The sequence below is a fragment of the Talpa occidentalis genome, unplaced genomic scaffold (genome assembly GCF_014898055.3).
Source record: "Talpa occidentalis isolate TD23 unplaced genomic scaffold, MPIMG_talOcc4v2.1 talOcc4.17, whole genome shotgun sequence".
Lineage (NCBI taxonomy): Eukaryota > Metazoa > Chordata > Mammalia > Eulipotyphla > Talpidae > Talpa > Talpa occidentalis.
In genome coordinates, this window is record NW_023601754.1 from 23173735 (window position 1) to 23196580 (window position 22846).

At 34.4% G+C, this 22846-nt stretch overlaps 1 protein-coding gene across 1 annotated transcript in view; it reads left to right on the plus strand.

Annotated features, from left to right (window-relative positions):
* Positions 1 to 22846, plus strand: part of ITFG1 (integrin alpha FG-GAP repeat containing 1) — a 199685-nt gene that overhangs the window by 143462 nt on the left and 33377 nt on the right. The window contains 1 exon segment of the mRNA XM_037518077.1: positions 12672 to 12715. Within this exon segment, the coding sequence (XP_037373974.1) occupies positions 12672 to 12715 (44 nt within the window).

The window sequence follows — 22846 nt, forward strand, 5'->3', positions numbered from 1 at the left end:
CTCCCTCATTTGGTGCATGTATATTAATGAGTGTTATGTCCTCTCAATAAGTGCTTTTCCTTAATCATTATATAACATCCATCCCCATCTCTTCGTAATGGAGGCTCTTAGAGGAGGAAAGTAGAGATGGCAACGCTGTCCCTTTTAATTGGTGGATTCATTGTAATTACATTAAGAGTGGTTGTATATGGGGGCTTTCTACTACTATACGTGTTTCATTTTCTGGTACCATCTGTTTCCTTATTCAGTATTTTGTAGATTTCCTTCTCTTCAGTTTACATAGGAGAGCTGCTTTCAACATTTTTATAGAGAAGCCTGGTGTTGGCAAATTCCTTCTGCTTTTGTTTGTCTGTGAAGGCCTTTCTTTTTCCCTCATATCTAAAAGAGAGTCTTGCAAAATACAGTATTTTTGGTTGACAGTTTTTAATCTTTGAGTATTTTGAATATGTTACTCCACTCTCTCCTTGCCCATAGCAATACGGCTGAAAAATCAAATGAAAGTTTGATGGAATTATCTTTACAAGTTACCTACTTGTTTCTCCCCTGTTTACTTCAATATTCTTTCTCTTTCTTGAACTATTGGTCTGGGTCTTATAGGTCCCATTACATTTAGATATCAATGTGTTGTTTTAGCTTCATAGACTTGAATATTTAGGTCCTTCTCCCTCCTTGAATTTTCCTTTATTTCTTTGAATTGGCTCTCTGTTCCACTCTTTCTCTCTTCACCTTCTGGGATGCCTATTATCCTTGTGCTTTTTTCCTTACTGGAGTAGGATAGTTCTTGAAGTGTTTTATTTTTTTTACTTCATATTTTTTTTCTTTTTGCACCTGGATCCTTTGTATCTTACTAACTTTGTAGTCATTGACTCAGTCTCCAATTTGGTCTAATCTGTCTCCATACCTTTTTGTGGAATCTTATCTATTGAGCTCCGTACATTCTGAATCTCTGTTATTTTCTAATTTAAAGTTTCAATTTCAATTTTGTGTTCATGAATTTTATTTCTCAGGTCATTCTTTTTTCTGAATTTTTTTTATCTCTTTGATTAAATTTTGAGTTCTCTTGAGTCACTTTGACATGTCCTCTGTGTTTTCTTGTGCCTCTTTAGCATCTTGTGCTCTTTATCTTACAGGAAAATGAAATCTTCCATGTCGTTTTGTTGGATTCTGAAGAATTGTTTTCCCCCTCTGATCCCATATTCCCTTGAGATTTCAAGGTGATATATGATATAACTTTTTATTTGCCCATTTTGCTGCTTTAGATTTCTCTATTTTAGAAATATATTTGTAGTAGTCACTTAGAGGATTGAACTATTCCTACTACATGTGGCATATTTGTTTTATTTCATTTGGTTTTATATTTTTGGTCATTGTTGACTTCCATAGATACTGAGTCCTCTTTCTTTCAATGCTGAGTCAGATGATGGTGGAGTGGCCCAGAGAGGTTCTGCCACTGGTGGTAACATGCTGGAGGATGGGGATTGGCTGGTGTTTTTGGCACTACTTATACCTTTCTTTCTGAGCTTCCAGATTTGACACACTAAATTCTGGGCACTGTGAGCACACTGCATGAGATTAGTACCAGTCCTGATAGGTGGAGTAGGGGGAATGCAGTATACTACATTGTCCTTGTTGTTTTTACCAACACCCTGCCTGTGGACTGTACCCCAACTCCTCTGCATTTGTTTCTCCTCAGTCAAGAGTGTGTGTTTCCACATGGTTTAGCTCTTTACCACCCACAGCTCCTGGCTCAGCTGCCAACCCAACTGTCCATATCTCCTATTGTGAGCCCAGACTCCAGGAATTTGTCTCAAGTCATTTCCTCTTCAGTGAAGTGTGACTCTTTTCGCTATCTCTTCTTCTCCTCTGCCTTCTGTATTGGTCTCTGTTATGCAAAGAGTGTTTTAGTAGCTCCCCAAGCCACAAGACTCTCTGGGTATAGTGTCCCTCTTGGAGCAGAGGAAATAACTTCTGTCACCATCTTGGTCTGAATCCCTTATCTAGTTTGAAGTGTATTTTTTGCTCAGTGCATTTATCCACTTCTGTGATCATCGCTAACAAAAATACTCTAAGAGTCCCTGAATTATATGTCCTCCACCATGGTCATCTGATTCTCTGAGTCTGAGCAGAATGCTTCCCAGTAGGTAGAAGAGAAGGGAGGCAGAGCTTATCAGACATTCTCACAGCTTTCCTGAGCCTTTTGTGTTATCTCACCATGTGGGTTCAGAGGCTTGACCTTTTTTTTTTCCCTTTTGGCAATACTTTAAAATTATTTAGGACACTGCTGAGAAATCCCAGCAAATCTCCTACTTTACTTAGTTAGCAAGAACCTCCTAGTAACTAAGGTAGACCCCATCTGAGCCTTGGCACAATGGTTCCAGGAATCTTTTAGTTGGTCCTTGTTCTCCCAGATACTGTAGCTTGCCCTTGTTCTCGGCTGTCACAGTTCTGAGGTTAAAGGTTTTTCAATGGTCCACTGAGGAATGCATCCGCTCTTGCTACATTGACTCTGATCTGATCATCACTAATTGACTATTTTCTTAGTATTACTTACTGTTTAATATCCTTTAGAAATTCCTCAGAATATCTGCCATTGATGACTACACATTTATCTTAATATTTTTTAAATAATGACATGAGGGAAATGTATATTCTGCACCTTAAATTATGTACTAAATTTTTTTCAAACATAAAGACTAGAAACTAGAATTTTTTGAAGGTCAAATTTCTTTTGAATTTGGCAAGAATTTTAGCACATTTATATGCCTGTAAAAATGTATTTATGTTTAAAAGGTTATACGTGCATAAAACATATACTACCACATTTGATTTTTAATGTTTGCATGTATAGAAAACAGGATCAAAATTACTAAAAAGATCATTTGCATTTTACTTTATGTTTCTATACTTGTTTTTTAATAATGAGCATATGATTTTTAGTTAAAAAATAATAAGTGAAAAATCAATAACAACAAAAAAAGAACTTTATCTATAGAGTGTCTAAAATAATGTCTAAATGATGAGAGGCTGGGAGGGGATCCTTTATTTCAGACATGATATTTGATTAGGAGATTTGCTTTATGTTCATATGTCTTAAAGAAATAAAAAACTGAAGATATTTTCAGAGAATGAATATGAATTGTCACCCATAAGCCAAGGAAGGATTTTTCATTTTAAACACTGCTAAAATTATTATACAGTATTGACCTTTACAGCTTTGACTCTGTTCCACTCATCTTTATCCCAGCTTGAATATTGGTTTGGCATTACAGTTTTTATGCATGATTATTGCTAGTTTCTGGTTTTGTCATTTGTGTAAAGTAGCCAACATAAACTGTACAACAAAACAAGGAGCTAAGGTTTTATACTTTATGCATTTTTAAGAATGTGTAAAATACTAAGTTATTAAGTATTGTCATTTTAAAGAAGACTAATGGTTGAACATCCCATTAGTCATGTTTTAAACTAATATGATCTGCTAATAACCAGTAATATTCATATTAATTTAGTATTTTGATTACTGTTGTTCATTTAATTCTGTGGGTAGGCTATCTTACTATATCTCATTAATCTTTTTAAGACTAGGGATATTAGAAATAAGTTTTAGAACAGTTTATTATAGAGTATTATAAATATTATAAATAATACAGTTTATTATTGTATTTATTATAAATACTCTACAATAAACAGTTTAGAACAGTTTATTATAGAGTATTATAAAACATAATAAAGCTATATTGGATTTTGTAATATTACAAATACTTATAGTTTATAAACATTTATGAAATGATTAAAAGTTCTTTAACTTCTAAAAATTAGACTGTGATTCAGCCAAGATCAACTGGTTAATAGGAAAACATTTTTTGATATAGTAAATGAACATCATAGAGAGAGATTTAAAAACCAAACAAACAATAACAGATCTTGCCTTTAGGAAGCTCACAGTGATGAAAAACACAATGGCGGTGGACTGGAATTGTACACTGGTGTCTACCCTGCTATTTTTCCTTTTCCATAATGGCCCCTTTATGTATTTTAACACACCTTCCCAGTTGTTATAGTTGCTTAAGAAAAATAAGTTTTACTTCTCTCAAAACCCATATGCTTTTTTATAAAATATATAATGATCTCATTTCTAGGAAGTGAACTTTTGCTGTAATAATAAATTCTGCTTTGAAACATTTCATAGGGTTTCTTTTATTCTGACTAAAGCACAAAAGATAGAATTTCTATTCCAATGTCTTTGGGGAAATTACATTCTTGCACTGATTTAATGGTACTTTTTACTTGTTCTTAAGCTTGACAATATGAAGTCTTAAAATTGTAATTTCAGGGTGATATTTGTAGAAACATCATCAGAACCTATCCTTTTTTTTTTTTTTTTTTTTGGTTATACAAGAGAGTTTTTAAAAATTATTCCTTTTTATTAATAAAATGTTGGTTTGGTGTTTATTATGTTTTGTTTCCTGATTACAAAAATAAAGTAGCCCATTATAGAACATTTGGAAAATATGAAAAGGCGTAAATACTATGAGTACTGAGCCTTCTCCATGCCACATACATATCATGTGCCAGACCCTCTGATAAATGATTTTCATGGGTTTTTCCATCCCCATGGAATAAATCTCAATACATGAAAATTTATAACTTTATAATAATGTAACCTTACATTTAATGGAAAGAAAAAAGAGAAAGCAGAGAATTACCTTACAAAAATAACAACTTATGCACCTGGTTCCGCTCTGCTTTTCTGACTTTAGAGAGCCAATATGGAATCAACTATGGCTATTCAAGGCTCCCACTTTTCTAGATAATTTTGTCATATGTGAGCAAACTTCCACAATGGGCCCTGAAACCAGACAACTTCCCTCTGTCCTGGGGCAGTGTTAAGCACCTGAAAGTATGGAATAGCAAGATAGATCCCAGTTTGGAATCATAAGATTGGGTAGTTTTTACAAACCTTATAAATTAGTTTATCCAACCAAATTATTTTAAAGACTTTGCTAAAACTGTAAGAGAAGTGAGGTGATTTTCCCATGTCTACACTTTGCATTGGCTCCCACAGCAAGAGATGTCTTACTTGATGGAATTTTTAAGTATGAACAGGATACCTGAAGAAAACAAGCTTATGGCTTTTAACCAGTATTAGTATTAAATAGCCACTTTGGGATTTATTTTCAATCAATATTTAGGACCTATAGACTTAATGTGTTATTAATCAGATGTAAAGAGAAACTGATAACAGAAGGTGAACCAGTGACATATAAAAATTGAATTTCTTAGCAGTATTTCTAATTCAGTTCTTCCTGTCTTTTGGAAGAAGTTATATTTAATTTTAATAAGCTATGATTTAAACTGCACTCATGAGCCCATCACATGAAAAATATGAGAGTGAGAATAAAATTTTTTCTTACATAGACTGCACATTGAAAAAGCTAACACTTCTCATGCTTTTAAAATTTTATTAAGAAGAGAAGAAAATAGCAAGACGTAGGAATGTGAGTAGGACCATTCCTTTTTTCTAATGGGGAAACTAAAGGGTAAGTCACAGAGATTTTTACTGATAAGCCAAAGTTAAAGAGAGATGTCATTCTTCTTTAAAAATGCAGTGTAATTACTGAAAGTAGGTAAGGACTTTTTTTTTATTTTTCTGCCTTATATCAAGGATACAGTTAGTGTTGTCCAGAGGCCATACACTGAAACTGCCTACTACAGTAGCCACATAGTTGTCATTGGGCAAAGGCCAGCTTGTTCTGTAGACAAAATAATAATTTCAGGTTGACCTTTATAATACTGTTTTGGAATTCTGAATTCCTAATTAAACAATATGTTAATTAAGAATGTTAATTAAGCTCAGTAATTAGTATCATTCCTTCTTGATTCTATGGTTGCAAAAACCAAGGAAATGAATTTTTTTTTTTCCTTTTTTTTTTTAAAGATTAAGATTCTTTTTTTTTTTAAATTTATTTATTTATTTATACAAGCACTGGGTATAGTCAGAAGCGCGGGAGGGTGAGAGGATTCACCAGAGCCAGAGCAGGGAACAGAACAGGCAGACTGATGAAATACACTGCTGAGGGGAGCAGTGGGCACAGCAGGAGAGGTCTGCGCGCCATGTGGGACCCTCTCTGGCGGCCGGGGATTGAACCGGCACTGCAGAGGCTGCGGGCAGCTTCACAGCCCAGCGCTTAGCCGCTGCGCCACCAGGGGAGGCCTGGAAATGAATTTTCTATTTGTTTTGTGTAGACATCAGTTTTATAAGACACATACATACATATGTATGTCTAAATTTTGTCATTTTGAGCCTATTGCTCAATGTAAAACTTCAGATTTGACAGAGAAAGTCTTGTAAAATCCAGATACAGGAACTTACTTTTTTAGCTAATATACAAAATGAAAAAGACTACAGTGTAATTTTGAGTAAATAATCTTGACTGTGCTAAACAAGACAAACATTTTATCATGTACAGAAAATAAAATAATCCAATGGTTCATTGATTTTTCCATCTCTTGTGAAAGTAGAATAATGTGTTCTTTCAATGAGTCAGTGTCTGATGGCCACATGATCTTGCAAAATAGTTACATTTGCTTTATGACCTTGAATAATGTACTGGCTCATGCTTCAGTTTCCTCTTCTGAAAAGAAAAGGGGCTGGAGTGTTTAAAGGGGCATCTATCTAGACTTAACTCACAGTCTGCTGCAAGGATTCAGGAAAAGCATACATATGAAAGCAAATTCATGCTCAAAGTTTGGCATGTACCAGAAGATCAATGTTTGCCAAAAAGATGCTTGATAACCTTTCTAGAAGATAGTTTCACTATACTTACCAAAGGCTTTGCAATTAAACCCAGAAATAATTCTATTTCTATGAATTTATCCCAAGGAAATTATCAGAGATGTGCCAAAGATCTCTGTACAATATACCATGTATACAAAAATGAGCTTCCCTATGGTATTCTTGAAAAGAAAAAGAGTTGGATTATAGAGTAGGAGAGAACCTGCATGTCCTAATGATGAGAGCATGTGTTTGTATACACATACACACACACACACACACACATACATACAACAGAATATCATGCAGTTATGGTAGAATATGTATTAAGATAGGGAAAAGTTTAAATTACATACATTAACCAAAAAGATTAAAAATATTGTAAATTTTGTGTGTGTGTGCATATGTATACACACATAAGTGTCTACTTAGGCTGCCATAACAAAGTTCCATAGGCTAGGCAGCCTAAAAAAAGGAAATTTATTTTTCTTTATTCTGGAGGATGGGAAGTCCAAGGTGAGGGTGCCAGGTAGGTTTCTAGGTAGATTTCATCTTGAGTCCTCTTCTTTTGTTTTGTAGGCCACCACCACCTTGCTGTGTGCTCATATGACCTTTACTTTTGCAGGGCGAAAGGGTGGAGAAGCAGGCAGATGTCCTCTTAATTCTCTACTTATTAAGGATATTAACCTATCACACCAGAATTCTACCTTTATGACCTCATGTAATCTTAATTGCTTCTTTAGAAAGTCCTTCTTCAAACATAGCCATGTGGGGGTAGGTGGTTGGTGGAGGGAGTGGGACTAGGACCACTATATGAACTTCGGGGTGACAAAGCCATTCAGTCCATACCTATAATATCTTACAACAAATAGGTAACAGTATCTGGATGGTTGGTTTACAAGTGACTTACATTTTTCTTCTCTGTATTTCTTAATTTTCCTATAAAATATACCCAAAGTACCTAATATATAAATATATAAACAGAGTAGATGAGTAGTAAATCAGAGCAGTAAATTAATGGTTGCTCACGGCCAGGACAGGGCTGGGGAAACTGCAGAAATGTGTTCCAGGGAGGATATTGTCCATTTGTGAATGGTAACGAGAAGATTTTGTCAGGGACCTAGTAATTACAGATACTTGGGTTCTCTGGAACTAAAACAATATGGCAAAAGAGAAAGAGAGAAAAAATTATTGTAAAGAATTGACTCATACAATAATGAAAGCTGGAAAAACCCAAATCTACTGAACTGATGTTCCATTTCAGGTCTGGAGTCCAGACGCTGCTTTAGAAGGAGCAAGAATAGCTAGTGTCCCGGTTTGGTTCAAAGGCCAGCAGGCACCTGTAGAACCAGGTAGAACCAATGTCTCAGTTTGTCAGGCAAGAGAAGCTAATATTCCAGTTTGAAGGCCAACAGGCAGAATTCCTACTTAGGAGAGCGTCAGCATTTGGTTCTACTCAAGTCTTCAACTGATTGGCTGAGTCCCACACATATTATGAAGATCAATCTGTTTTACTTAGTTTACTGATTCAGATGTTCATCTGATTCATACACATCCTCACAGAAACATCTAGGTAATGTTTAACAAAACATCCAGTATTTATTTAAGACACAGAGTGACTGATCCAATGTGCAGATGGTGAAGGTGAATTTTGCAGCAATGGTCAAAACAAAGGAAAAAAAATAAATGTCCATAATTAACAGGTCACACCCAGGCTAAATACAGCCATATTGATGTAAAGTGAGGAAACTATAGAAAGTTATAGCAAGGGTTGTAAGAGGAAATAAGGTTCCAATATATAGCTGGTGAACTCTATATGTGTACCCCTATTATTACACCCAAATTAAAAGGATATGTTTCCACTAATCCAGAAATTGTCTCATACCCCCCACACACAATGCAGTCAATACTACCTGAAGAACTATACCCACTATTCTGATTTCTGTCTCCATAGATTATTTTTCACTTTTCTGAATATCATAATGTGTAAACTCTGTATCAGACTTGTTTTTATCCATATTACGTCTGTGGGATTCAGGGAACACTTTGCAAAAAGAATCTTACTAAACATTTGTCTGCATCTTGGTTTTTCACCTTAGCAAGAGAGTATGAATACCCTTCAGCATTTACAGTCCACCCTCATTTTGAGTTAATAGCTCTATTTTATTCCATAATACCATGGATGTTTCACAATGTATGGAGGATTTCCTCCCTCAGTAATACGTAAGTAGTTTCCAAATAGACATGAAACTGAAGAGTTGAAGGTACTTTTTTTAATGTAATACATAATACTAAAACATTATCTTTCCAAGAGTTACAGGTATTCATATGATACTGTTTATCTCACATTAATCTGATCTCTCTACATCTTTAATTTCATTAATAAAGTTGTTTTATAAATAAGTAATACATGCAGAAGGTGAAAAAAACACAAGAGTATGTGGTAAAAAGTAAATCTCCCTTTTACCGCTATCTCCCAGTGGTCCAGTCTTTCTTCCCCAAAACAACCTCTTCTTTGTGTCTATTCAAAATATTTTATGCATATGTAAATATACATGATTATAAGTGGTAGTTCTATGCTTTGTGTTTTGCACTTAACAATTTATCTTGGAGATTATACCAAGCAATATCTGCCTTATTATTTTAACTCCTGAATAGTATCACATAGTATTGATATAACATAATTTAGTGAGTTCCTTATTGATCGATACCAAAATTATTTTCAGTCTCATTATTATAAATAATATCAGAGTGAATATCCTGTAGGGTAAATTCCTTAAAATAGCATTATTAAAATTTGCCTATGCATTTTTAATAAACATACTATTGAAATATGACATACATAAATGTATACATAAGTGCAAAGATGAATTATTTTCACAATGTTAATGTACTCATATGATTGCCCTCAGATCAAGAAACACATGTTAGCAACCAGAAAGTTCTACATCGCCCCCTTATTAGTCACTAACCCAGTTTGCCCAAAGGTAACTACTATCTTAATTTCCAACACTTAGATTAATTCTGCCTGGTTTTGAACTTTATAGTATAAGTGGTTTTTATTTTAGTGCATGTTATTTTATACATGCAGTATATGAGAATGCACACTTCCTAATACCCTCCTCAACACAATGGGTTATTAAACTTTTTGCTTTTGGCCAATTATACTGGTGAAAATAGTTCGTTTGTTTTATATTTTTTATACTGAGTAAGATTCAGCATCTTTTCATAAGAGTAAGAGACATTTGTATTTTTATTTCTATGAATAACCCTTGTCCTTCATCTTATTGATTTATAAATGCATTATAGCATATGTTAGGGAAATTAATTCTTTGTGGAGTATGTTGCAAATATTTTTCCTGTTTTGTCACTTATCTTTGATTTTATTGTTCTTTCTACAGATGATTTTATTGGTCTTTTTTTTTTTTTGCCTTTCTTTTAGGTATAAAATTGATTTTTTTCCCTTACCACTGAAGATGAGAGTCTTTCTTCATGGTTTTTTATTATTTGCATTTCTTCTTCTATTACTTCTCTATCCCCTTTGTTTTGTGTTACTTGATAGCTCTTATAATTTATAGCTAAAAGCTCTGAATTTAACCAATAATATTGCTTCATTTTTTTTCAAGTTTATTACTAGTTTTATTTCATGGTACCTTTATTATTTTGCATCAGCTTTATTGAGATATAATTCACATATAATTCAATTTACCCACTTGATATATAAAATTCAATGGCTTTTGGAATATTGACAGTTGTACAAACATTACCACAATCAATTTTTAAACATTTTCATTACAGAAGAAACCCTTTACTCATAGCTATCCCCTCGATCTCCCAACCCCCAAGTCCTAGACAACCACTACTTCCTATGGCCATAGATTTTCTATTCTGACACTTCACATGAATGGAATCATATATGTAGTCATTTGTAGCTGACTTCCATGTAACAGTGTTTTCAAGCTGCATCCATTTTGTGGCATACATAAAAATTTATCCCTTTAAATTGCCAAATAGGGCCTCCCTGGTGGCATAAGGGTTTAAGCACTGCACTACAAAGCAATCCAAAGCCTCTACAGCACGAGTTCGATCCCTGGCCTGCCAGGGAGTAACCCACATGGCGAAGCAGACCTCTCCTGTCTCGCCCACTGCTCCCCTCAGCGGTATATTTCAGTCAGTCTGCCTGTTCTGTTCCCCACTCTGTCTCTGGTGAATTCTCTCACCCCCTGCATCTCTGGCCTGTGCCCCAGCTCTTGTATGCATAAATAAATAAATCTTTAAATAAATAAATAAATAAATTGCCAAATAATGTCCCATTGTATGAGTATCTCACATTTTGTTACCAGTTGATAGACATTTTGATTGCTTTCACCTTTTGGCTGTAATTAATCATACTACTATGAATATTCATTTACAAGTTTGTGTGTGGACATACATTTTCATTTCTTTTGAGATATATCTAAAAATAGAATTACTGCACTTAATTGGAGACTCCATGTGTAATCTTTTAAGGAATTGCCAGATTGTTTTCCAGAAGTTACACTGTTTTATATTCTGACCAGAAATGTATGACGGACCCAATTCCCCCACATCATTACCAACACTTATTATTTTTTCACTTTGTTTATTATTCCCATCCTAGTGGATATGAAACTGGTATCTCATTGTGGGTTTGTTTTATTTTACCATCTTGCCATTTTTTATTGTAGAACCACAAAATATAAAAAATTACCACCTTAATTATTTTTAAGTGTACCAGTTCAGTGGTGTTAAATGTATTAACATAGTCATGTCACAGATTTTTAGAACTTTTTCTGAAACTGTTACATTTAACAACTGCCCCAATTCCCCTCCCGCCAGCCACTGGTAACCACAATTCTATTTTGTTTCTATGCATTGACTAATTTAGATATGTCAAATAAGTGGACTCATACAGTATTTGTCTTTTTGTGCCTGGCTTCCTTCATATAGTATAGCGTCCTCAAAGTTCATCCAAGTTGTAACAGGATTTCTTTCCTCTTTAACTTAATAATATTGCATTTTGTTTATCCATTCATATATCATTGGACATGCGTTGGGGTTACTTACACTTCTGGTGAATACAGCTGCTATAAATATCAGTGTTCATTTCATTGTTTTTGGTTTGCATTATGGTGATCATTAATGATATTGACCATCTTTTTGTAAGCTTTGTATATCAGTATATCTTCTTTAGAGAACTGTCTGTTCAGATTCTTTGCCAAATGTAAATTTTATGTTATGAGCTAAAGTATAACTTCATTTTCTTCCCAGTAGCCATTTATTAAATAATACATCTATTTAAATCATACAAATATTAACAAATATTTATTGGGCAAAAAATGTTGGGTTAGGGGCTGAGAAAATAAGAATAAAATGATCCAGAGTTTACATACTACTACACAGACAACTTGTGAATAAATAATTACTATTCAGCAATTTGATGGTTTAAATGAAAGTTAACGAAAATTACAAAAATAACGAAAATTTTGGGATAAGTGCAAAATAAGTACCAGTATCTGCCTAGAGTTGAGGAAAGCAGAAAAAAGGGAGAAGTTAAGTCATGTAAAGTTTCAGAATGAAAGAACCAGGCACAGTGCTGGTTTAAGAAACTTAAACATTGAAAACTGTTTTGCAAATAGGTATCGTGTGATTTTTTTTCCACCTATACATTTCACAAAACAGTAGCATCTTGGTTGCTTAATAAAATTTTTGAAATATTGGCACCCTGTGATTCAGTACTCAGATCTAAAGAAATTGATTTCTGCTTGTCATCATGAATCAACAGCATATTCATAGATTTGGGGAGAAGGAATTAGAGCTCACTTTAAATATAAGCTTACATTATTATAGTAGTAATGGCTGGTTCTTTATTTTTCCACAGTTCTTAGTGGTCTCTGTTCTAATGACTGTCCTCGTAAGATAACAGTAAGTAAACTTTACTCTTGGTTGTTACTGTGTCTGTGAAAATTCTTTGCATGATAAATATACACAAAATAGTTTTAAGGGTTATAATTAAATTTTTATTATTCTTTAGAAATGATTAAGGTACCTTTCTTTAAAAATTTCTCACCTCAAGGATGACCTCCTTTATAAAGTCTTTTGATATCCTTGAAAAAATACCCACCCCCTTCCTTGATTTCTGGGCATCCTACTACCATTTTGGCTTATGTAATACTTGATCACATGTATCTGTTTGTATCATATGTCAAAATAGACTGTAATGGAGTGAGTAGCTAATCTGTAATCTGTAGATTACAGTAGACTGTAATCCCCTGAGCTCAAGTGCCATGCCATTTTTGTATATCTGGCACATAGCACAGGATCAAGCATATAGTAGATATTTCTTCTTAGGTATAATCTTAATATTGAGTTGTCTGATGGGTTTGCTGCTTGTGTAATTAGAAAATGTGAAAATAATCACGCTTAGTTAATTGCCAGTTAATGTAAATTGTCATATTTTATTTGAAAGTGTGTGTGTGTGTGTGTGTGTGTGTGTGTGTGTGTGTGTCCCTGCTTGGGTCCTCTTAGTAACCATTGTTTCATAAGAAATTATCCCTGATTTAAAGATGAGGAAACTGAAACTCAGAGAAATTAAATTAATCATAGTCACAGATTGTCAGTAGTAGGACTAGAACAAAATTAGTTGTTTTGATTATAGTCCCATATTTTTACTACCAACATTTTATGTGTCATTAGGAAAGTTCCCCAAACTTAGACATATGGGAACAGACCCTAACCCAGAGATGTGCTTGCAAAGATTTGATCTAGGTTTAACTTGAGACACCACCTCTGCATTAGTGAGGAAAGCAGGATTGCAAGAGCAGTTGATCTTGCATGGGAAAGCTGTGAAGCTGGGGTGGTTCTTCATAGATGGCCCAAATAGAAATACAGGGGCTAGGCAATAGTACTGCAGCATTGATTAGACATTGTATGCAGGCAGTCTCCAGGAGAGGGTTTTGGCTTACAGGAGTCAGCTTCTTTTGACTGAGAACAATTTCTAGGTAGGAAACTAAAAATGAGTTATGCCAACACTTAGAGCAGCTTGAGGAATAAGTGCCTCAATCCTAAACAGAAAGGCTGGTCAAACCCACATGCTTTTATATCATTATAAAATTGTGGCTGTATAATGGGGTAGGCACTGTGGACAGGGGAATGAATAGGGTATGAGAACTCTGTGTTTTCCACTCAATTTTGCTATGATCTAAAAAATAGCCTATTTTTAAAAAGTTTTTGGGTAGACTTCCTAAATACTAACTTCGGGTTTTATCTATAAAGTTTGTGAGGCCTTTTGTTATTCTCCCTGTTTCTCAGTGACCGTATTGATAATGTGTGACTCTTTCATTACACAATCAAGTGAAGAACTTTAAAAAGTGAAAATTATTAAACCCACCCATTATGCCCACAACTTCTAGCAGAAAATTTGATAGGAAAGGTTGTATGATTAAGGCAGTTTGACTTCTAAGATCAATAATGCTCCCACTCTCCTTATCTAAAAATAAAAGCCACTTCTCTGGTATGGAGAACAGAATAATTTAGAAAGTCACCAAGGAAAGTCCAGAAAGAAACAGAGCTGTTCTTACCATGATTACTCTAACGGTTCAGCACCTTTGTGCTTTTCTGCAGATGAAACATTTGCCTCCCATTCTTCCATTTATTACTTTCTTTAAAATTCAGATCTTCTTGAACTGCCCTTCACATCCATCATTTTCCTTCCCTACTTATATCATAGATCAAAATAATGACAATCTAAGATCTAAGTGAAACAAACACACACTATTTTTCCCCAGTTTTCCATCTATCAAATGTATGCCCCCTTGTGAAGGTTTGTCTTGAAAAAGTGGGCCTTCTTCATATTGCTTAGACATCAGGTCCACTTGCCCATAGTGAGAAGTGTTAGCATATTAGGTGTGACCCGGTATGAGAATAAGAAGGGAAATGTGCATACCATGTGATGTTCTTTACCACGTGAGTTAATTCATGACTTGAATAACTCATGATTTGAATAAATTAATTATTCGTGGATTGAATAATTAATTCATGACTTGAATGACTCTTCTACTGCCTTTATGTTCCCACATGATACAGGCAGCCCATCTGATTTATGGAGAGATGAAAGAATTATTCAAGTTGGTAGCCAATCCCACCCACATTCCTTTATCTCCATTTTGAAAGTCCATTTTGAGCTTTTCATTCTCATTCAACTTTAGCTACTCACTCCATGGTCATTCTCTTTGTCTACCAGAACTGTTTTACTTCTGAAATTTCAGTACCATGCATCCAGCTCTCTCACTACAACTATTTTCCCAATCCCCCCACTTCTGTAAACTCTCACTTGCCTGTTCAAGTTGAAGACCATTATCTCTTGATCTGTGTCAGCCCACTCTTGTCTTTACCTACCTCCTTATTTAGCCATCAGTTTTGCTATTACCTTAGACTCCCACATGCTCATCTTCTAGACTTTGGTGGTAACATTATTATTTTCAGTTTTACTTCTATTTCTTTTCTTTTTTTAAAAAATTAATTAAATTTAATTATTTTCTTACAGTGTTATTAATTTTTGTACAGCATTTGATTTTCCCTCCAGTTTTTCATCTTTTCAATAAGAAAGGTTCTCATGCTTTTACCTGCTCTGTGTAGGAATATTCTGACAAAGTATAAGCTAAGTAAATTTTTCTTTGTCTTTACTTTGATTAAGTGAATTATCTGGCTGGTACTGTTTTACTGCCCATCCTTTGAAAATATCAGGTGTTACTTCAAAAATATTTATGGATCACAACTGATTTGTTACCATTTTCTTAAAATGTTATTCTCTCTTTAATACTAAGTATTTGCCTTTCTTTTATCACACCTGGCAGTGGTAATATCATGCTTCCTGTACCAAAAGATACGAAAATAATGATGTAAATATTTTTCACATTTTACACTCCTTTTTATAACCCTCTACCAAGGGAAATTACCTTGCAGTTTTAACAGAAAAGTAACTGAAATTAGGGAAAATATCAAACTTAATGTATTGAAGAAATGAGTAAGAAATATGCAAATTTAATATTGAACTAAATTGAGAAAGACAACACTAATGATGATAAGGAAAAATATCATAAACATAAACAGGATAAATAAGAAATTACCTTTGAGAAAAATTTAGTCCACACTATAAGGCAGTTAATTTTCTAATAGTTTAGAATCATAAATTAATATTACATAATTATATCTAATAATGATTTTATCTAACATATTATGTCTTGTAAATTCCTCCAGTTTTGTTTTACTGTCCAGAGCCAATAATGTCAAATACACTTGGTCTTCATTGTAGGAGCTCAGGACCTAGAGAGACAAATCCTTAGATTATCAGGTAATGGACACTGATATAAAAATCACCAAGATTTGCTCAGGCTACTGAAAAAGATAGTCTCTGAAGAAAATAAAGGTATTCCAAATTCTAACCCTGATTTTATATGTTAATAGGCATATAGAGGACAGTTAGCTTAAAAGAATCTGTATAAAACAACATCTAGGCCCTCCCTGGTAGCGCAGCGGGTTGAACGCCGCACTGTGAAGCTGTCTGCAGCCTCTGCAGCGCAAGTTCGATCCCGGCTGGCCGGCAAGAATCCCACATGGCAAAGCAGACCTCTCCTGTCTCATCCGCTGCTCCCCTCAGCAGTGTATTTCTTTAGTCTGCCTGTTCTGTTCCCCGCTCTGTCTCTGCTGAATCCTCTCACCCTCCCACGCATCTTGCCTGTTCCCTGGTTCTTGTAGAAATAAATAAATGTTTAAAAAAAATCTAAACTGTTTCCTCAGTATGACACATCCTAGAATAAGATAAAAGGAGCCAAATGTTGTCCTTTTTTATAATAATATGGAGAAATTGAGATATCATTAAAATTTCTTAATTTAACTAATGTGAATTCCTTCAGACAAATAGATATGCCAATAAAAAGGAGGGGTAGGGCAATATGTGAGAGATTTGTATGGTACTAACATTTTCACACAGAAAGTGAACTTGCTAGATGATGAGGTACAGCACTGAGCACTCCACAGAAATAACTGATGTCTTAATCCTTTCTTGCCAAAATTTATTAAGTCAATTTACTAAATGTTTTCCACACACAAAAAAATTTTCTTTCAAAAAGAAAGCAGTTCATTCTTATAGAAAATCTAGTATGTGTTTATTTCATTAAGCAAGAAGTCTTTGCACTTAAACAAGTAAGATTACCATTCCGCTAGGTTGTGTCCTCAAAAGTACATCTGGAGAATTTAAGTGAAACTGATCATCTGCAAAGGCAGCACCAGGTCTGTGCCTAGACTGCTCACTCAGAGCCTGACCCCACCACTTATAAACTAGGGCAAAACCCTTGTGACTTTTTCTGTTTCACTCAGGAACGTAGAAGTCTCCTTGTATGGAGGAAGAAATCGTCTATGATTTAGGGGTACAGCTTCACGTCTCTTCGGATGTATGTTATCACATTATACCTGCTACCAAAGCAGCCATGATCCTCCACCATGTCCATTGGGCTCTCTCCTGCCTCTGTCCTCATCCACAACTCTCCCTCTCTGGTAGCCTCAATTCTGCAGATATTTCAATGGTTTGTTTTTTTTTTGTTTGTTTTTGGTTTTGTCTGTTTATTTTGTTGCTTTATAGTCCACATATGGCTAAAATTATACAAAATTTGTCTTTCTCCTATTGACTTATTTTGCTTGGTATAATTCCCTCCAATTGCATCATATGCAGTATTATGAACCAGTATTACCACAATAAAAAAAAATTGGAAATTTTGACACATGTAACAACCTTAAAGATATTATATTTCTATTAAGCAAAATAAGCCAATGAAACAGTATGGAGGTTTCTAAACTATTAAAAATAGATCTGCCATGTACTCCAACAATTCTACTCCTAGGCATCTACCCAAAGAATGCAAAATCACTAATTCAAAGAGATATGTGTACTCGTAGGTTCATTGTAGCACTAGTACAATAGCCTAGTTATAGAAACAACCTAAGTGCCCAAGATTAAGGAGATGTGATATATCTATGCAATGGAATACTACTGAGCTATAAATCAAGATGCACTGTTGGGATTTGAACAGCATGAATTGGATTATGGGTTATGCTGGAGAGGATTATGTTAAGCAAAATAAGTCAGAAGGAGAAAGACAAATAGAGCAGGGTTTCACTTGTATGGGGGATGCAGAGAAATGTAACAAAGGGTCAAACAAAACAAAACCCAATACAAACCCTAGAATCTGACTATGAACTTGAGCCTACCAGAGGAGGAAGGAGAAATGGAAAGCAAGGGAGGGAGGAAGCCTAATGGACGATGGTGGAGGACTATGGGTGCTTTGGTGGTGGGTATGATATGGTGACATACATCTGAGGAGGTGTAACCTATACTTCTGGATCCAGTGTTGTGAACCAATATTACCTGAATAACTGATTACTTTAATGGCTGCCTCAAAAAACAATAATGTTTCAAATGTGTAAATGAGACCTCAGGTCAAAATGAATGGGAACTGCTGGTATAGAGCATTAAATGGGAAAAAAAATAAAAGAAACCAATTGCAAAAAGACAAAAATATTATCTCTCAAATTTGAAATTTTATTGATTCAGAATATATGAAGTTAAAAGGTATTGCTTATTTTATACATTATTAAAAGTATGTTAGTGCATAGTAAGTATCTTTTCCTTAACTCAAGTGTGTGGAATACATTTCTAAATAGTAAAATCTATCAATGACACATGATAGGCCTTTTGTTAGAATTAATAAGTGTATCATACAAGTTAATAAGGATACCAGTATTTCTTAAAAGTTTATAATTCCTGCCTTATGACTCTTAGAACCAAAGGCAGCTTGCTGCCTGTTTTTGTGAATAAAATGTTATTGGAACATAGCCACACTCATTAATTTATATATTGTCTAAGAGATCAGAATTAAGAAGTTGCAACACAAGACCTAATGACCCACAAAACCTAAAACATTTACCTTCTACCTGGCATTTTAGGGGGAAAGTTTGCCCACTCATGGACTAGAAAAACAACTCTAATAGTTACTCTCATCTTTCTTTGATTTGCTATCTGTTCTGACCAATACATCTAAGTTTTTAAACCAGGCCCCTAAGTTCTCACTTAATCAGACATTTCCTTTCCTTTTCCCTCCAAGTCATTTTTTAGCTATCTTTTGTGACAATGCATAAACTATAGGATTCTTTCATGTGAAATAGGCTGTATTTATTGCAAAAATTAAGACTGCTCCTTTCTTTATTGTTACTCTCTTTCTCTGAATTTAAGTTACTTGCAAATTCAAATTTACCTCCAAACTTTAATGAAGATTATGTAATACTGAAATAGCTACATATTCCAGTGTATTGCCTCATTGCTTGTGAAGGTACTTCTGCCCTCAGACACTTCCAACAAGATCCTACAGTGCACTTATATAGCTAGCTAATAGTTTTAATTTTACCCTTAAGAGGAACGATGAAAAACAAGTATGCTGATGGTACAATAGTTTAAACCATGTGAAAAGTCACACAATAAATATTTTACAAGATCATACCTTTTAGAGCTATGTAAATTAAAATAAATCTAAACATTGCATATTATTGCATATAGTTCAGGAATCTTCTAATAACCCCAACCCTGAATCTTTCTCTAACTGCCTTTCAAGTCTGTGAACCCTCACTTAACTCTTTTGCATTTTTAGTGGTTTAGAAACGAGCAATTATTTAAAAAAAAAAAAAAATTGCACCACTGAAAGCAACTGCAAAGAATGGGAAGTGTTTTAAAATTGTTTTTTATGCACTCAACTGAGTTAGTGGTTTTATACACTTGTATTCAATAAAATCCAATCATTATACAAGGTTTTAATTACACTGAATACTCTCACACGCTACCAATTTCAAAAATATACAAAATGTAGTCCCAGTAGGTGAATGGGTCTTGAAGAGGAGTCCTCAATCCATCAGCACTAGTATCTCATGAAAACTTATAAGAAATTTTCTTTCCCGGGCCCCACCGGTACCTACCAAATAAGACAATATGGGGATGCAGCCAATGAATCTGTATTTTAACAGGCTCTCTAGGTCATTCTGATGCATACTAACATTTGAAAACCATAGCACTGAATTTTTCAGACTTACTGTAAGCTTATTATATTGCTTCTTATACAGCAATGAGATATACCTGGATGTGGAATTTCATTCCAAGCATACATTCTTGCAAATAAATTACTCCTGTAGTTTAGAGTTTTGTAATCCATTAAAGAAAACTACATGGTAAACTTGATGATTCTGGTTTTCATCAAAATCAGTTTATTTACTCAGTACTTCAACATAATTGAAAATGAATAATTTTGAAAAAAGACATTTGTTTATTTGATCAAAATAAAAAAAAAATAGTGCATACATATTGAGCACTTTCAGTATTCCAGGTACAATATATTGAATTTTACACATATTCACTTAGTATTCACTACAATCCTATGCAATAGTACTACCGTTATACATACTTGAAGATGAAAGAACTAAAACAGAGAAAAGTTAAATAACTTGCCAAAGGTCATAGAGAAAGTAAGTGAAACATGAGAAATTTGGACACAGATTGTCTGACTCTCAAAGCTACCTTCTTAGAATATGAAATGCTAAAACAAAAATACTCGCATAATAAGAAATATATATGGAATAAGACCTTAAAGTTTTTTTATTTTGATCAGTCAGCTGGCTGCCATAACAGAATACAATAGAAATGTATTTTCTCACCATTCAGAAGGTTGAAAGTGTAAAGCACGGTGGCAGTGCTTGGGTTCTGGTGAGGACCCTCTGACTTGCCAGGAGTCCCACTTTCACGTGACCCTTCCTACATGCATTTCCCTGGAGAGAGACACAAGCTCTCTGGTGTGGCTTCTTGGGGCACTAGCCCTATCATGAGGCCCGCACCCTCCTGACCTCTCAAACCCTAATTACTTTCTAAATACCATCACCTAGGGCCTGGGGCTTCGGCATAGGAATTTAGGGAGGACACAAACATTCAATCTATAACAATTAAGTAAGCTATTTCAGAGAAGTTTTAGAAAGCAGTTCCATGAAACTTCTACTGATGTACTATGGTTATTGCTGGTTGATATTTTCCTGGCATGTTAGCGTTTTAGGTTTCACAAAAGGAATTTAAGATGTATGCATTAATATTTCATGAACTAGAGGATTGTTGCAGAAATTCTTAATTCTTTTAAATTAGAAATTCCTTAATGATGTAAATAATCACTCCCCAAATTATAAATTTATAAAAATTGAGATTTCCTTTGGACTAGCACTAATATGATGCAGATATGTAAAAGACACAAAAATCACTCTAATACTCCTAGCACCTCTCCTGTATTAGAAAAGACATAAAGTAAAATTTATTCCACATGTCTTGGTACCTGCTATAAAGCATAATCAATTTTACTACATTTTGTATTGAATATTCATATGGAAGTAAACGACACTGAAAAAAAACTAAAATGTGCGGTGGTGTAACATTTAGGGTAAGAAAACACTTATTGGCACAGGTATCATTCATATTTCAATTGGAATAGGCAAAGTAGGAATTAAATACTCATTACGTATATGGTACAGAAAAGAATTTTTATTTATGTGAGTTACAGCTATCAAGATTACTTTGAAATTAAAAATGTCAATTTTAAAGGTTTTCTTGATTAATTTTAAAAACAATAATAAACCTATTACATGTTAACATACCTATATATTATGAAACATAAAATTACCACTCAACCGGTGGCACAGCGGTTGAGTTACATGCTGCGAAGCTGTCCTCAGCCTCTGCAGCACCGGTTCGATTCCCCGCCGGCCAGGGAGAATCCCACATGGTGTGGCAGACCTCTCCTGCCTCGCCCGCTGCTCCCCTCAGTGTCTTCAGTCTGTCTGCCTGTTCTGCTCCCCACTCTGGCTCTGGTGAATTCTCTCACCCTCCCGTGCTTCTGATCTGTACCCCAGTTCTTGTATAAAAGAAATAAATCTTTAAATAAAATAAAAATGGCATTACTTTACATAGTTTTTTCAAATCTCTTTTAGTACCTGGTATAAGACAGACACACTATTCAGATAATTGACTTTCCCAAAACCAAGTGCTTATTTAGAAGTCTTTTAATTTCCACACATTTATGAATTTCTGATATTCCTGTTGTTGATACTTAATTTAATTCTATGTGGTCAAAAACATATTTTGCACAATTTTCATTACTTTTACATGTATTGTGACTTGTTTTATGATCTAGTATATGGCTCCCTCCTGGTGATTGTTCCATGTAACTTGAGCAAAATATGTATTGAATTCTGTTTTAACTGGATATGATGTTTCATACATGTATGATGGGTCTGGTTGGTTTGTATTGTTGTTCAATTATTCTCTTTCCTTGTTGAGCTTCTTCCTCAGTTCCACCATTACCTCTTTCTTTTATGTTATCTATATATTTTAGGGTGTGATCTTCATTCCCTTGTCTTTTGCAATCCATTTGTTAAGTTATTTTCTTAATGGGTTCTCTCAAAATTACATTCTATCTTAATTTAGAAACACACTAATTCATATTAGTACCAGCTAAACTTTAATAGTATAAACAGGCTTTTATCCACTTATACCTAAGTTTACTCCTTCCTCTTTGTGCTGTTTTGGCATAGAAATTACCTCTTCATATATTATGCAGCCAACAACATAGTTTTTAATTATTACTCTATGCAGTGGTGTTTAAAATTAGGCAGGAGAAAAGAACTACACACAAAAATAGATTAATACTACCTGGTTGTTAATTGTATGGATTTGAGTTTAGTGTACTTCCAATTCAGCCTTCTGGGCTCCTTTAATATTTCCAGTTCGTCAGCTGGATCTATGACAAATTATCTGTTTTTATTGAGCAATGTGTTAATTTCACCTTTGTTCTTGAAGGATAATTTTGCTGGATTTTAGACTTTCTAGTAGACAATCTATCCCTTTCAACACTTTGATTATATCGTCCTGCTGCCTCCCTTGGTTTCTGATGAGAAATGAGTTGTTACACTTATTGAAGATCC